Raw genomic sequence first — 17,066 nt, 5'->3', positions numbered from 1 at the left:
ATTCAGCACTGATGTCAGCCAGTATGGTATAAGTGTATAAGTGGAAGGAAAAGCATGATATGCACATAGAAAATTGGAAATATTTGCTGCTGAAAGATTTCTTATTATGAAATGATTATGACATGCTCTTCACTTAAAATGCTCATATATAACCTGATTTATTTGTATAATTGAAATACACGTAATAAATGCTACGTGTTTATCGTACACGCCGGACCAAAAGAAAGATACCCTCAACATTTTGACAAGTTGAACTCAGACCCAAAGTGCTATGAATTGAAATTCCTTTTATTAAAACAACACAATTCAAACACAGAATTCATATTTACAAAAAATCAGCTGCTCTTCTCCCTCAAGCAGGACTGAACAAGTTACTTTCACAAACAAAGATGTCGGCGTCTTCTGGCAGTTACAAATGTATGAAAAGTTATCAGAAGAATTCTCTCTTCCACACCGGCAGCTCCTGGAAATAGACCTCGTCTGGGTTTTCATCAGCTAGAGAGAGAGAAAATGAACATTGTATTATGGAATCAAAACACAAATCTTGAGACAGAACCACAGCAAAGGACATGTTATCCTTCATCGGGAATTCATTAAAGGTTATTAAAAGATCGCGGATTAGAGGGACACATTTTAAGCTTGAAGGTGAAATAAAGATCCATAAATTTGATATGTCAGTAATAATAATAATAATAATAACTTTAATTATAGAGCACTTTATTATAGTGTATTTATGCACCTGTTAAGTGTTTCTAAAAGCAGCTTTGAAAAGCGAGCAGGATGGTAAAAAGGATTGTGTTTAAAACCACTTGTGTTGCAGTATAAATGATCCTGTATTCATCCTCTATGGGCACAATTTCCCCCCACCTACCAAACATCTGGGTTAGCTTTCAGTTTTCACAGCCCTTCCTAAAATCTATATTTTTGTATACATTTACTACAGAAAGCATGATAACCAGTCTCATAGACATAGACTCAAAAGAAATAATTAACAAAAATTAAAAGAATTAATATTGACTAAACTTTGCTCCACCTCTTCTAAACTACACCTGTTATTATTGTCCCACACATCTGTGTCAGCTGGAACAGATGTTGCTCTCACCTCCCTCTTTGGCCTGCTGCAGGAAGTTGAGCAGGACAGTGGCTGCCTGGTCCACACTCAGCTTCTCTGTGTTCTGACTGCGGGTCTCTGACAGGGAACAAACACCAAGCACAGATTATTTGAACACTTGGGAAAAGTTTATATCTTTATCTCTATCAAAACATGAGTTTGGTTTTAACCTTAATGGAAACTATTTTTGTTTAGTAAACTTTGTTGTACCTAAGTGTAATGTGTCGTAGATATCTCCTTCTTTTCGGTCCTCTGAGATGAACCTGCGTCCCTCTGCAAAACAAAAACAAAACATTTTTGTGTCTATGTCTAGAACCAGATAAGAAAGTACTTACATTATAAATATTATTGGCACAATATCAGTTTGTCTATTTGTAGTAAGAGTAATATCTTAAAGTCTTCAATTTTAAATCATTAGATAACTGAAACATAAATGAACAGACATATAATATAACCATGCAGCCATATAATAATCCAATAAATGAAAAAACGTGGTTCATTAGTTTAACAATAAAAGTGTAAAACAGTGCTTATTTCACATTAATGAGCATGACCTTTTTGTCTCTTTATTCCCAGGCTGTCATCTCTCATCACAAAGTCATGCTTGTCTTGATTGACAGACAGAAAAGGATTTCATTACATAGACAAAACATTTTGAAATAAAATGTCATGGTTATATTACATGACGTGTCTGTCATCATTCACTCCATTGTGTCAGGTTTATTTGCTTAGTGCTGAACACCTCTAAACTGACAGGTAGTAAATATGTAAATGCATACGTGTGCCCTTGAGGTACAACATGGCCTGCGGGCTCCAGTTTCTTCGTTGGAAAGAGCCCTTTGATTAACAGAAGAAGAATACGTTTTATGTTTATGACTTTTAATTCCGCCATTCTCTTCCTTGACAGTCAGTCTGTCATTCTTAGATTATGAGAACTTGTTTTCTACAGTTACAAAGTTATCACATCACTGTCAATGTAGTTCTACAGGGAGATATAAACCGGCTTTACCTTCGGTGCGCCCCACGACTGCGAGACAAACGTCGCCAGTAGTAACAGGGTGAGAACACAGGTAAGTGTGATGGTCCTCAAACCCTGTGGGAGACAAACAGGAATTGGAAGAAACAACAACACCGCAGCATCGTTCCCAGAGAGAGACTCCAACTGACGTCCGTTTCAGTGCGTAACTAACCCATTGCGCACAGAATGCGCGTTAAATACGCGCAGTTTCACCTGGCCTTCAATTCATGGGGTAACTTTAAAACGTTTAAAAATGTATTTAACTATTTCGAGATATGAACAAATATATAATACAAAATATAGTGCAAATATGAACTTTGTCTTAATGTCAAATTGTCAATTTTGTTTCATTTGCAGACAAGATGATGCGTAATTTATTTTCTATTTTTCTTGATGCAGTTCTCGTTAAAAAAAAGAGGGTATTTTTTCTTTTTTAGTTACAAAATTGTCAGGACATAACTTTAAAAAAAGAAAGAATAACTCCCCATGCGCAGAACTTTCTGCGTAAGTAAATCCGAACTTGTGGTGCGTTGCACTTACTTTCATTGTAACGGAGGTCCTGTGCGCCTGGTGTCCGGTGGAGAGGCCGAGAGAGGTTCCGAGTGACTGCAGGTACCGCTCTCTCTCTCTCTCTCTCTGTATTTATATCCTCAGGGGTGGGGAACCCTCGGTGCTGCGCGCTCCTTCATGATGCCAGCAGCTATAGGTCAAGCCAATTTGATGAGACGAGGGCGGCCGAGGGAATGAATGGACCGATCAATTCTGCCCCGGGGGGGGGCTGCAGTGCACTGTAAATATTTCTGAATTAAAACGGCTGCTACCAGCTCCCCGACAGTTTTTCACAATTACTCATGGAGCCACAGGCCGACTGCGGACTGGCTGTAGCTGATGTCGATAAGACCAGAACCCCCCCCCCCCTTCTGTGGGGATATTGATATGTTTGCACCTTGCTCACTGAAGCAGAACTGAAGAGAAACATGTCCAGTAATGAATGGAATGAGTCCAGGGTCCCTGATGTCAGTCCCAGTGATGTCAGACAGTTTGCATAGATTTCACTTGGCCCCAGGGCCGTTTCCAGCTATTTTGGGGGCGTCCTAAAAATCTTGTTGTCCAAGAAAGACTCCATGCCAAAGACATAACCATATATTTTAAAAAAGGATTATGCTTTAAATCAAATGAGTTAACGGATAGGTATAAGCTAGAAATTCAACAAATCCAACTTCTCCCTGGACAATTGTAATTTCTTTTTGAAAAAAGTTAACAAAAAATTAAGCAACATATGGAAGAAAAGCTTAAAATTGAGGAAAGTCACCAGGACTTGATGGTTTAACAGTGACGTTTTAATTCTTTTTTTCAAATGATATCAGAGACAAACACCTTATGGATATTATTTCAGTAAAAAAATCTGTCGCCCAACATGAAGCAAGGTCTTATCACTACATATTGGACTAATTTATGATTTGCTTGATTATAGAGATTTTATTGATACCGATAGTTTTGTGTTATTTCTTGATTTCTTTAGAAGGCATCTGTTTCCATTAAACACTACATTTTACTGGAGGCATTACACTTTTGGGTTTTGGAGAAAACGTTTTTAATACAATAAAAATGGTTTACATGGACATATATAGTTTAGAATCACTGAACACTGGGATCACTGGGAACACCTAGATTTAAAGGTTCAGTGTGTAGAATGAAAGAAAACCTGTGGTGGCCTTCAGTTGTCATAAAAACTCAAAAGGTTTTTGGTTTGTCCAGTCTGGGCTACTGTAAAAATCATGGTGGCCACAGTAGAGAGGACCCACACTCCCTGTAAATATAAAGTATTTAAATATAAACGGCCCATTCTAGGGTATAGAAAAAAACAATTCGTAGAATTTAGATGAAACACACTATAGTGAAAATACTAGGATTATTTTATATTCAATTTCTGCCAATAGATCCTTTCACCTAAATCTTACACAAGGGTGCCCAATCTCTGCAACACTATTCATTTTGACAACCCATCTACTACTAGTGATGATCCAGAAATACAAGGCATCCCAATCTTTGAAAAGGAATTTAAATTAAGTCAATTTGTGGATGACCCATCTATTTTCTCATGACTAAAATCCATGGTAGACACACAATGAAATTTCATTATTTTCCAAAGCATCAGGATTATTCCCTATTATCAAGAAATTTGAATTCCTTCCCATTCATACTTGCACTGATTCCTCTTATGTTTCAATTAGAGTTGAATCCAAAGGGAAATATCTAGAAATAATGACATCCCCAAAAAGTATTATCATTATGAAATTTATATTTAAGCGTGAGAAGGGAAAGTGATCTATTTGATTGCAGTGGTAACCTTTTGGACAATGTGGCCTTTTTAGATGCATCTAACTTAAATTGTGCCCAAAGAGAGTATAGTTAGGTTCGTAAAGCAACCCACTTATTTCTAATTCTCTTTCTAATCTTTAATAATCGAATTATCAAAATGATCTGGCAGGCCACGTGTGTGTGTGTGTGTGTGTACACAAGTACACAAACTCTTCCCAGAATGGTGGACTGACATGAAGGCCCTGACCAGTGGTGGATTGGTGACTATACAGGATATATGCAAAATTACAGTCTTTACTAACAACATAGAAGGACGACCATTTAATGTGATGAGAAAAGTGTGATGCTTGCAAGTGTAAATGTACATGTAGTGATGATCCGAGTTGTCCGTGTAGTTTTGGCTCTGTGTCTACAGCAGCAGTGAAGCAGATGCTGGAGTACTGCAACAAACATCTATATTTGTCACAGTTCATAGTATGTGAGGACCATGTTGATGCTGCCCTTGTTGTTCTCTACAGGAACAGGAACCCCAGGGTAAAGGCTACAAAGCACCAGGATGTCAAATAAAGGACAGATTGAAAAGCAGAAAAACATACTTCTGGATCTCAAGGCTGAAAAGAAATACCTAATTGGTTTTATTGCTGGTTCAAGAAGTATGCAGAACATTTTTCTATGAGTGGGTGGAAAAGCAAGATGGCCAGTGCTGATTTCTCCTCAGATACAAGCTCAGTCAAGATCTCCTGGAGCTTTTCTTATCCTCGGTCAGAGGAGGATTCAACAACAATACCACTGCAAAACTGTTCAAAATGGCCTACAGGCATCTTTTGGTTAAACATTAGGTTAAGACTGGAACAGGAAATTGTCTCCTCAGGAGCAACACCCACGTCAGTGAACAACATGGGTAAGTTGGACCTGAGACCCGTTGAAGTCCAAACATGGTTACGCACTCTGCCCAAATGTTCTTGTAATACTACCATTTTCTTCCCAAAATCTCAGAATGTGTCCCTTTCAACATGGCCCTAATACTGCGTCACACCGTGGTAGGCTAATAGTTTACCCTTTGGGAAAATGTTGTACGTTCTTTAATTCTGCTCAGTTTAAAACATTTAGCAACCCCAAAAAAAACAACTTCACCTCACTCACTGAACCTTTAAATATAAATTTATGTAAAATAATTTATTACATTTCCAAGAGGTTCTGCAGTTATGCAAAATTATAAAGTAATTATTTTTCAAATAAAGTGTGAAATGTAATTGTTAAATATATATGTACATTTTTAAATCTAGTATGCAGTCTCCTTTTTTACCTTTATGCAGACTGGAACCCTTTTGTTCCAACCCACCTATGCTGTGCTTCGTAACATTCACAAGTCGAATATCTCGCACTTGAAATTTCCCAAATTGCGTTTTAGACTAACTTGAAAGACAAGATTTCTGAATTCGTAACTTTCCCCATCTCCAAGCCAATCTACTCCAACTAAGTCAGAACTGAAATACACTCTGTGGACTTTCCATCTTGCAACTGCCTGATGCACATATACTGTATATGTAATTACCTCAATTGCCAGTCCTACATCTAGATTGAAGATTTACATTTCAATGAAATGTTTACATTAAGACATGTATATAATCCAACACTTTTATTTATAGACAATATATTTTTATAATTTTGTGTTAGTGCATAACATTACTCTGGAAAATGTATTAAATAATTTTTCATGAATTTGTCTTCATATTTTTGAAAACGTGAATAATGACTGTTGTAGTGTTTTTTTCCATTTGGCAATGTCCAATGTATAACAACGATTCTGAATTAAAGAGCGTGCAACATTTTACCAAAGCCCCCCCATAACATGGGGCAGATTAGTATGGCATCAGAGGTTACCTTGTGATTTACCCTGGTTAAAACGAGAGCCAACATTATGATACTGGAAAACCTGAGCTAAGCCCCAAAATAGTCGGATAAACAGCAGGTCCCTAGTGACTGTGAAGGTCACTGCATATTATTCATGTAATCCTCCATACTCTTCAAAGCATTAAGTTCGGCCTTGAGACCTGTATGGAGGTATTTGTATTCCTTGTACATTCTTTTTTCAGGTTTGTTATGTAATGTTTCTGTATCTCAATCTGGAACGAAGTAATGAACAGTCAATTCCTCGTTAGGGTCTTCTCAACTATAATGTTTCTATCCTTTTGAATTTCAGGGTATTTAGCTACTCCAGTCATTGAGCTTTCATTTACAGGGTCAAAGGATGTTGGATGTTGGATGTTGTAAAGGGTCAGTGACAAAGCAAGATTAAATGAACATGAATAGAAATAAGGTTAAATTGCTCAAAAAAATTAAGGACACTTAATTTCACAGTCTAACACCGAGTCATTTAAACATCAGGGATATCAATCTGTCCATTTAGGAAGTACAAGTGATAATGAATCAGTTTCACCTGCTTTAATGCAAATGAAAGTGGCCACAGACATTGGCTCTCTCTTTATCCTTCCTGACTGATTCTTCTCTAGTTTTGTGTTCTGCTGGTGTCCTTGTCACTACTGGTAGCATGGGGCGGTACCTGCAGCCCAATCAGGTTGCACAGGTAGTCCAGCTCCTCCAGGATGGCACATCCAAACATGTGGTTGAATAATTTGTTCATCAAGATCTGATCTGTAAGTGTTCCCTTCATTTTTTTGAGCAGCGTATTTACAAAAGTGTCATACAGGAAAACACGGACATATCAGAGAAAACGTTTTCTCAATGCTCTGAACAGGAATTCCAACAAATGGCTAATAGGGGGCACCATGCATCTTTTCCATAAGGCCTTACAGTAAAGTATTTTATTGGGGGGGGGGGGGCATTTATTTTGAAACCAGGGTTTGTTTGTTGAGGACGGAAGCATCTGTCCAAGTGCTCCTGCTCCACTGACAGGTGGGAAATAAATAAAAAACACCTGAAAAATAAGTAGAGAAACAGCACAATGCCCCCATGGGCCATAAGGGCTATGGAAATTACTCATATGCTGTGGCCTTCGCAGTCAACAGATCTTGACCCAGTTAAACTCATATGGGAGTTTTGGGACTGATTTGTTAGACAACACTTTCCACCATCATCATCAAAAAAACAAATCGGAGGATATCTTTGGAGGAATAGTTCTAATCCTCTGCAATAGAGTCCCGCCACATGTAGCTGTAGATGGTCTGGTGTAAATACTGCACCAACACACTGTTGGATTTTCTAATTTGTCACTTGTCTATATGTGGAATCTATCTTCTTTTTATTCACTCTCGCAGTTTGCAGCAAAATGAATCCTTACTTATTCGTTGTGTGGGTTCTCAGGACCTGAGCATAGGTCTTACATTGGTAGAGTAATGAATTAAGGGTGGCTGTGGCTCAGTGGGTAAAACAGTTAGGGGTTACATCTGCGATTCAATTCCTGTCTTCCCCATTCTGCATGCGGATGTCCTTGGGCAAGATATTGAAGGCCAAAACTGCCCGTTCTCATAGAGAAAGTGCGACACAAATATACATACAAGTATGAATGTGTGTGCAAATGGGTGAATGGCAAACTGAGTGGTCAAGACTGGAAAAGAGCTTTATAAATACAGACGATTTGAATGGATATACAGTCCTTATAAGTCCTTATGGAAAAGTGTCATTGGATGGATGATGTGTGATTGGAACATTTGCTGTCAGGGTCACAACCTAAGCAGAATTGCTTTACATTTGGCCAACTGAACTCTGAATGGAAAGTCAGACAGTCCGAATTGGCCGAAGCTATCGCACATTTTCAGCTGTGTCCACTTTTATAAAATCCTGCTCTGCTGAATTGTAAACGATTTAATAGAGACACGTGTACAGTTTGGACACAAAGGGACAATTTTGTTTCTGCTTAAGTGTGAGATCCTGCAGTATTTTTACAATTAGCAACTGAGTTTATAACTGACCGTTAGCAAACCAGTTAGTTTGGACAGCTTTTGGCGACTGAATAGCATTAGCATGTTATATAAACTAGATGTACAAAAGATTAACTGTTAGCACTGGGAGCTGATTGAACTTCACCATCCATGTGTCCTCATGAACTCGGTGTTGCCAGTTTCTAGCGTGACCATACTTTAATAGTAAACGCATATAGAAGCTTATTGGGTCAACAATTAACAAATACTAATATGATCCCATAGCACCTTACAATACATGAAGTCAAGCAATTATCATTTTAAAAATAATTTATACCAATGCATTAGCCAACAGAAATGACATGTAACAAAGGGAAAGTATTACAATAGCCACGTTTGGTATTCAAATAGCTGCAAGACACACACAAATGAAACTTAGGGCTCTATGTTACACCTGGTGCACAGCAACTTTCTCTGCTAGTTTCACCAAATGCAGTTGCGCATATCTGAGCACCCATGTGATAGTTTGTCTTAAAACGAGGGGTCGTCATGTGCATTGTTGGCGCACTGCTGTCTTGAGAAGAGACGAATGCTTTGGCCTGCTTGCGCCCAAGCACATTTGTAGAGAAACATTCTCTCTCTTATTACAAAGTAAGAGGCACGTGTACCTGCTTTTTAAAGTGAATGGGAGATGGCACTCTGATAGGTTTATTTCATATTACAACAAAAACACCAACATAATTCATTAAGAGTATAAGTATAACCCTTTTTCAACAACCTTCTTTTTTTTTTGGCCTTGAAACAAGCAAAAGTGAATTTGAACAGAACCAAAATACTTCTAGACCATGCATTCAGGTCGTTAATATAGAGCCCAAGGTTGATGACAAAAAAACTGGACATAAAAAGCTTTTGTTGAAATAAAGTACAGGCACAGAAAAATGAAAACATGGAGAGCTGTCGGTCCACTTCTCATCCTGGTGGAGGGGGTGGTTTAGTCTGTTTCTTCCACAGAGTAAGAAAGTCACGTAGACAGAGTCAATGAGCCTTCGAAGAAATCTTCTATCCTCCATTATCTTGCCAGATGCGTTCAACGGTGATGGGATCAATAGCGCTTCAAATATTTATTATAGTGACCTTAGTAACTCCATCCTTTAGTAACCGACTGGCGTTGCGATGTGCTGATGAACCTTTGATTGGTAGCGCTGACCAGTGAAATAACAGATAAGACAGAGAGCAGTCTTTGCCTGCCGGAGGAGGGAGGAATCTGAACATATAACCTTAGTTGTTTTAAATCAGCCCGACTGGAGATTGTGTTGCTTTATAAAACCTGCTGTACTCAAACAGCCTTCAGTGGGTACAAAAAGTCACTGTTATACCATGGTGTTGCTCTCGCCAGCTTTGTCCACATACTGAAAGAAAAGAAAGAAACTGTTATGTGTCATCTGGATGTTTTTCAAAGTATAAAGCAGGATCTGACAGACAGAGCTCCAGAGCATTTAGTGACATGCAAAGTGCGAGAGAGATTTGTTTAACTACACTGCTGGCTGGACAGTATCAGTATCAACTGCAACATTTGTCATGGAAAGCATGCATGATTTAAAGAGACACACCACAGGTGAACAGAATTTTGTTGCAATTATTTAGAAATTGATTTGAGTGAATTTGTAAGCAGATTGGCAATGAACCAAGGTTTGGTTTAAATCATTTGAAGTTACAAAAACATGGTGAAACGTGTCATGATTGACAGTTGAGACTGACTCTCAATTGGTAGAGCGTTTGTATCGGTGGGATCTTTTTTTTTATAGTATATGGCAACAACCTACAATGCTGGGGTCATGGGAGTGACAAGTGTAGCTGAACTAGCTCTAGCCGTTGGCGTGTCAATCTTTTTGCAAGTTTACTGCCAGGAAAGTGCTGACTATGTGAGATGTTGTTAGAAAGTAACGTGGGATGTCTGGGGGTTTGGTGATGTGCTTTATTTTGAAAATAATGTTGGGAGACAGGTGACCACTTGAAAATTCTGTAAGAATATAACTGCAATGCATAAATAAAGACAAATCAAAATGCAGCAGGTTGATAACATTTTAACATTGGCTGTAGAGAGTTTTAATCACTTTTCAAGAACATTCAAGTTTTGAGCTTCTTCAGTCATTACCTTACAGTATCTGTAGAAAAGCTAGTAAGGCTACTGGAAAATAGCCTGATATTGCCACTGGTCGCTTGCCACATGACCCTTGATTTGCAGTTTGTAGCGGGCCCTTTAAGAGCCCCCAAATCCAAAACAGAGGAAGTTGTTCTATTGCTTAATTTAACGAGGGAAGTCAAATTGATGTTAAAACCCTCTTTTGCAAGGGAGACCCGACCAAAGCTGAATATCTGCTGTGTTGCATCATACACTTTAATATAGAGTGAGAAAATAAGACAGATCCAAGGCACTCTTCTGGCAAAAAGTTGAAAAGCCTTTATTCAGGTGGCCGTTTCAATATGAAAGTGTCAAAGTGAAATGGCGGGCTGGCAGCTTTCTCCAGGGGCGGCTGAAGCGGGTCAATCCCAGTCTTCCCATGCAATTCTCATAAAGAAGTGCTGCCCATTCATGCACTGGCAAATGGCAAAAACTGTACTGGAAAGTGCTTTGAGACATCACGACTAGAAGAGCACTATGAATACAGACCATTTCAGGTTGTAGCCCTCAGCACCCTGTCCCCTTAAGAAGATATGACAAGAGAAGTGCTCGCACCTGACCAGAGGGCAGAGAAACTCACAAGTGACAAATACAATGTATGACCACTAGATGGCCTCTGTTGCCCTCCTATAGGTGCTGGTTTAAAGCTGCTCATCCTCACCCTGAGAAATAATCTAATCTAGAAAATGTATCTGATTTTTATAATGTGCTACACAGTGTAGTGATTCTGTTGGTGGTATAAAACAATAATAGTATCTCCACAGATCAAGATGTTGTGAATGCAAACCCACCACTTAATCTTTTGACCCCTGCTGTTATCATAATTGAGATCATTCTCCTAAGCCTGAGAAACCTTGACATTTTTTTGTGTAACTACAGCAAAACATGCCCCATTGTAGCCAATATTGAATAAACAGCTAATATAAGAGGTCTTAAATGAATCCATTCTGTGTGCTGAAGAATGAACTCTAACAGAGGCAAAGAGTCGGTGCAAACTGCAAAGCTTTCAATCCGTCTTAATTGGGGACTCTGCATTCAATGTTACTCAAAGACAGTAAACAGTTATTCTAATGTCATGAAAGATATTGAGAATAACCCTAACCCTTTATAATGAATCATGTGGGTTTGACCATTCGTCCAAAAACTTTAATTTTTAGAGGTAGATTCTTCATCTCTATTTCAAATTTTCTGTCTCACCCACATTGTGTATTCCTTAACATAATGTAGGCAAATTCTTCTTGTCATTAAATCCAAAAATGTTCTTCTTTCTTGCTGTACTTGACAATTAGTAGGATCCGATCTAATGATCAGATCAATGGAGCATTTATTGATTTATGGAAGCTGCTTGTGTCACTCCTCGTGTGCCTTGGATCTTTCTCCTTTTGTGAACCTTTCTTGATGCACTCTGCTCTGTCAGAGAATAAACTTCCTCACAAAATAGACATGATTTGGTGTAAGCTGTTAATTAATAGCTGCTAATATGTCACTTGACTAAACTATTTACATTTTTGAGAAATTAGCTAGCTTGCTAACTGCCAATTAGTGCCAATATGTTACCAGTGAGTTAACCCGTTTCCAAATTGTTTGCCAGCTACAAAAGTTCGCCAACTATCCCTGCATTCCACTGCAAGGACGTGTGGAGAATTTTGAAAGTCGTTAAATTAGTACCTTTGATTGTTTAGTTAATAAAACAGAGGAAAAATATCATCTCAAGTTTTAAAAAATTCACCATGTGGTGTGTGCCTTTGAAATTGAATAAATGAATCAAGATTAGAGAAATAATAGTTAATAAAATGGACCAGCTCGCTAAACAAAATGATATGCTCTTCATGAGAAGCTTGTTGTCTGAATATTGTAAAGCGTGTTAAATATGTTAGTAAGCAAGGGAAAATCGGCAGTGACTGACCACGACTGCTGATTGTCCTCAGAGCCTTACGAAGGCTTTAATAAACATAGAAAACAATAAAAAACACACACAGAAACATTCACCTCAAAACAAAGCTTCCCCACACAACAGCATGGCAGGAGCCTGTTCATTAGCCACAGAACTAACTACTGTATGCATCTGCTAACCTGAGCTTTTAGATTTAATAGAAACAGACCCCAATGACTGGAGTTTAAGTGCAGTCAACCATTTGCTCATTTTATTTCCAAAACTGCCTTTTTCATGTTAAAATACCCCACACACTCAGTAAACTAAACAGACAGTCTCTTCACTATGTCATTAACCCCTGTGATGTGCAGGAGCTGAGCTGTCGTTGGACTGGGGCAGTTAAGTTAATCAGTTGTGGTGTTTGAAGATGGTGATTAATGAACAAGAGAAAGAGCCATGCTGCGTGTAAACGTAGCAGAGCTGCAGGGCTGCAGCAGCGCCAGGTAATACTCACTGCACTGATGAACGGCAGGTTTAGGATAGAGCCGAGGACAGGTATTCTTCTGATGAAGCCTACTACAACTGGGAAGAAACCCCTGGATGTCATCAAAGGGAAAGAGAGAGAGTGGGTGGGGGAGAGAGGACATTAGATACAAACAGGGAAAACTGAATCCTAGCCAAAGAGAGTAAGTGTAGCTGCATGGAACAGTCAAATAACATGGACTACCATTGATAAATAAATTTGATTGTCAAACGTTCCATACCAAGCATGTCAATGAAAATCAAATTAATTATGTAATTATTTTCCAATACACCAGAGAGTGAAGTCAGCTAATGACACTTAAACATAAATTCATGAGAGAAGTTCATGCTTTGTGCATGAGAATCGACTGAAGTCAGCCCCTGGTGGCCATCAATGGTAATGCATTTTAAGGCACATCTGCATTTTGTTTCACTTTCCAGACCCAGAGTCTATATCCATGTTTATATAGAGTCTGTGATTGTGAATCATCCAGAGTGAGGGTCATTAACAGGACCCGGTAGCTTGATTAAAACGGTATCTTCTCAGATGAGGTGATCAAGCCTAACACTGAACATGGATGAACTATGGATGTTTCTCTCTCAGGCCTGCGCGTGAAGTCAGAAATCACTAGCTCTAATTTCAGTAGTGTACAGTACAGGTTGTGACGGAATGGTAGCAAAGAGATTACCAGGTGATACAGAACAGTATCTCCCTAACTTCTCTAACTTCTCATGACCTCTTTTCACCTGCAGACGTACAGTATGTGCGACAGGGAGGAATCATGCACTTCTCCCAATTGCATCCCTCACTAGTTCAGTGGTGATGAAAAAGAGAACATCATTGTCAACCGACCTGCAACCGCAGCCTATTGTGTTCTTTGTCATGCACACAAAGGCGGGAAATACCACAATAAAGGACTGATCGGTCTCTGTGATGCTGAGCAAGATCTTGTTGGTCTTTGATAAGAGTTTTTATTTGGGGGGATGGTTTTGGACTTCAGCCTCTGGGTTATGTCAGTTGTAATCGAATCTACTCTCACCTAACAGTGTTGCAGTAGTCAAGCCCAAGAACTCGTGACTCAACTTGGGGCTTTGATTCGAGCACGGACTGCCTTCAGACTCAGACAAGAGCTCAGATTTTGTTTTGTTAGTTATTTTTGAATAGACCATAATAATTTGACATAAGACACATGTGTTCATCAGTCTACATTGTGTAGATTCATGTGCATTCCACTAGTAACAGTTTTAACGGGACGTCCGCTGTCGTGCACATTGCATTCACATATATTTACACCAAATTCAACTTTGATGATTCATACTGGGACTCAGATGATGGAGACTAGACTCTTTTAATTGTTTGTTGGAGAATTCAAATAAACTTGGATACCAACTAGTCTACACTCTCTATTTCTCAGCTCAAGCCTCCATTGTTTCCTCTCACCTGAACAACAGAAAGAAGCCATAGAACTCCAGCACGACCCCGACAATGGGCCAGCCAATCAGCACCACAAGCACACCTCCCAGGAAGAAACTGGTCGCCTTCATCTTGTGCTTCTGGAAGAAGAAGCGGAAGGTCCTCTCTAACCCAATGACGAAGGAAAGCCCAGCAACAAACAGGATCTAGGGCAAAAAGAAGGGTGGTGCAATATTAGAAATGTGGGTTGAGTTCTGGGTCTTTTTAGCAGCAGGAACAGACTTTCATCTTGTATTTAGCAGATCTTTCTGCTGCACCTGGTGAAGAGTCTCCAGTTACACTGGTTGGCGCAAATATGAAAATAGGACTTGGGGTGGAAATTTGATTTAAGGATACTGTTTATTTACAGCTGAGTAGCCAGTTTCTTTAAAAAAAAGAATAGCAAATGTCAGAAAAAAGAGGATGAAACTTATGTTTGATTTTTATGGAAAAATAAATGTTCAGGGCTGACTACAAAACAACCTCTACATGAAATTTTGTCAATGAAAAACATTGACAGGTAAAGCCAAATCATTGCTCAAGGTGCAATGATATTAGGGATACACCAATACCTCAATGTCACTGGTGTGTGCAAAAAATACTTAATATATTATATTTATTAACTGAAGACTAAATATAAAAAATATTTTAAATTAATACAATATTGATTTTACAAAAATATAAGTTGTTTTATCCCTGAGACGTAAAAGACAATTAACAATTGTATAGTGTGCCTTATGACTCAGTAGGATAAAATAACCCTAATGATATCATTGTTATAATAATAAACATGATGACAAACATGTTTATTGTGCTGGCTCTTATTGGGCCTGACTTTATCAGCACATGTGAGATCCAACAGGCTTCTTGGAACAACTTCTCAGAAGCTGCCCAAAGGCTCTTGGCGCCATGACCAGGTCCTAAAGGCAATTTCTGACAGCATAGCCACGGCCATCAACAACACGGAGGGCCAGTTTCAGACTCCACCAAGCAACTGATCATGCTAGAAGTAACAGTGCCCTCGGAAGAACATTGAGGGCGGCCAACGAGAGGAAGCACGCCAAGTACCAGGAGCTGGTGGACATGTGCCAGAGGAAAGGCTGGCGAACCCGATGTGAGCCTGTGGAGGTGGGCTGAGGTTTTGCAGGGCATTCACTCTGCAAAACATCCACAATTCCATTTCAGTGATGGAGAAAAGGAGAGCCATAAAATGTGGAACCGAAGCCACAGAGAAAGCCACCAGGTGGGTTTGGATCAAGACTGAATCTGTGGGTGAATGGAGCTGGGGTCTGATCAACCCTGGCTGGGTCGCCTGGGAGAGAGTGTATGATGTTGACAGACCAGAAACACCCTATGACAACATCACTGATGATGTGTCCCCGTGCATCCACGGGTTCCCACTTGGTGACATGATATTATTACACACACACTCACACCAATATAGATTCTGCACCACATGTAAGATCTGAGTCCCTGAAAATGCAGCGCCTGCACCAGGTGACACAGGGGGAGAGAAAGTTGCACCTGTGGGTTTCTCATGATTACAGAGCAAACATCAGTTTGATGGAGCAACGTCACTCACGTTTCCGATAGCCAGCAGTGCTTTGTCAAAGAACAGGATCATCCCGAAGAAGAGGAAAAACACGCCGAAGCCTGTTAATCCCATTCCAATCTCTGCAGAAGACACACACACACACACACACACACACACACAGGAATGTTAAACAGTTCCATCTGAGATTGTCACTGTGTGAAATGTACAGATACAGAGCAAGGTTCCCCTTAGTTAAAACCACCAAATTGACCATCCTACATGTTCTTGATTGTCGACTCTGGAGCACAGACAGAAATCACCTAATAAGTGGAGTTTACACTGATATACAAGTGTGACCGGATCAGCCCAAACTATTTGACAAGACAGGGCTGTCATACAAGAAGACAGGCCATGATGCCACCTGTTCTTCACTTCCATAGACCTTTGATAAACACAGGACACAATGTGCTGCCTGTCATAGTCGTAATTATTCTACTAGTTCGAGCAAACAAATTAGCATGTGGGTGTGAACACGTAAGAAAGGCACTATAAGTCACTTCCCCTCTGTATTTGCAGCTGCTCAAAAGCTTTCAATATTTGGAAGTGCAACGTAAGTGAACGTTGCTGAGAACACGTGGGACTTCCCATAGGCTATAACAGTGTTTATTCAGAGTTAGCTGTTAGCTGTGCCCCAGAGTGTGGAATGCTATGAGATATAAATTTTTAAAAAAAGCTAACTTTCCTAGCAGTGCAAGCTAATTGCCAGTTAGCCAACTGCTGCAGCTGACATGAAGCCGGTGTGACAGAGATGGCGGCGGGCGGAGATGCCCGTATCAACACGGCTCTTACTTTGCGAGTCCGTTAGCGAAATCATCTTGACGCCGGGCGAAGGGGCGAAGGGGTGAGAGAAGAAGAGAAGATGTTTAAGTAGCTGCTGTTGGAGGAGTTTGGTTTGTGACAGCTGCCACTGCAGCAACAGCCACGTCTTCCGGAAACACACCTTCTCGCGATGTCATCTTCCGGCACGGAGCTGTGTCGCGTTCAATGCGTCAACTCGTGTTTCCCTTCAGTCAGAACTGTTTGTTTGAGCTGCAGAGCGTGAGCATGATGCATCAACTCCACCAGTAGATCAAATAATCTCCCTGCAGCACATATAACGTGAATATTCAC

General features: G+C 39.7%; 2 protein-coding genes across 4 annotated transcripts; both read right to left on the bottom strand.

Annotated features, from left to right (window-relative positions):
• spx (spexin hormone) lies at positions 1–2,817 on the bottom strand. Of its 2 annotated transcripts, XM_034578417.1 has the most exons (7): positions 2,670–2,816; positions 2,121–2,204; positions 1,891–1,948; positions 1,666–1,719; positions 1,322–1,384; positions 1,103–1,189; positions 1–495 (listed from the first exon to the last, which is right to left on the bottom strand). In XM_034578417.1, the coding sequence occupies exons 1-7, from the start codon at positions 2,673–2,675 to the stop codon at positions 431–433; spliced, it is 417 nt and encodes a 138-aa protein (XP_034434308.1). In that variant the 5' UTR covers positions 2,676–2,816; the 3' UTR covers positions 1–430. The 2 variants fall into 2 exon arrangements, with proteins under 2 accessions (XP_034434308.1, XP_034434309.1); XM_034578418.1 differs by lacking the exon at positions 1,666–1,719 and having other exon boundaries at positions 2,670–2,817.
• A 5,819-nt stretch (positions 2,818–8,636) lies between these two features.
• On the bottom strand, positions 8,637–16,905 carry golt1ba (golgi transport 1Ba). 2 transcript variants are annotated; one of them, XM_034578733.1, is made up of 6 exons: positions 16,746–16,905; positions 15,945–16,036; positions 14,351–14,529; positions 12,902–12,983; positions 12,421–12,455; positions 8,637–9,741 (listed from the first exon to the last, which is right to left on the bottom strand). In XM_034578733.1, exons 1-5 carry the CDS (start codon positions 16,768–16,770, stop codon positions 12,447–12,449), a joined length of 387 nt encoding a protein of 128 aa, XP_034434624.1. In that variant the 5' UTR covers positions 16,771–16,905; the 3' UTR covers positions 8,637–9,741; positions 12,421–12,446. The 2 variants fall into 2 exon arrangements, with proteins under 2 accessions (XP_034434624.1, XP_034434623.1); XM_034578732.1 differs by lacking the exon at positions 12,421–12,455.
• Between the last annotated feature and the right edge of the window lie 161 nt (positions 16,906–17,066).

This window comes from Hippoglossus hippoglossus, chromosome 23 (assembly GCF_009819705.1).
Source record: "Hippoglossus hippoglossus isolate fHipHip1 chromosome 23, fHipHip1.pri, whole genome shotgun sequence".
NCBI lineage: Eukaryota > Metazoa > Chordata > Actinopteri > Pleuronectiformes > Pleuronectidae > Hippoglossus > Hippoglossus hippoglossus.
The sequence above is the reverse complement of the archived record's forward strand: the minus strand, read 5'-3'. Positions and strand labels throughout refer to the sequence as shown.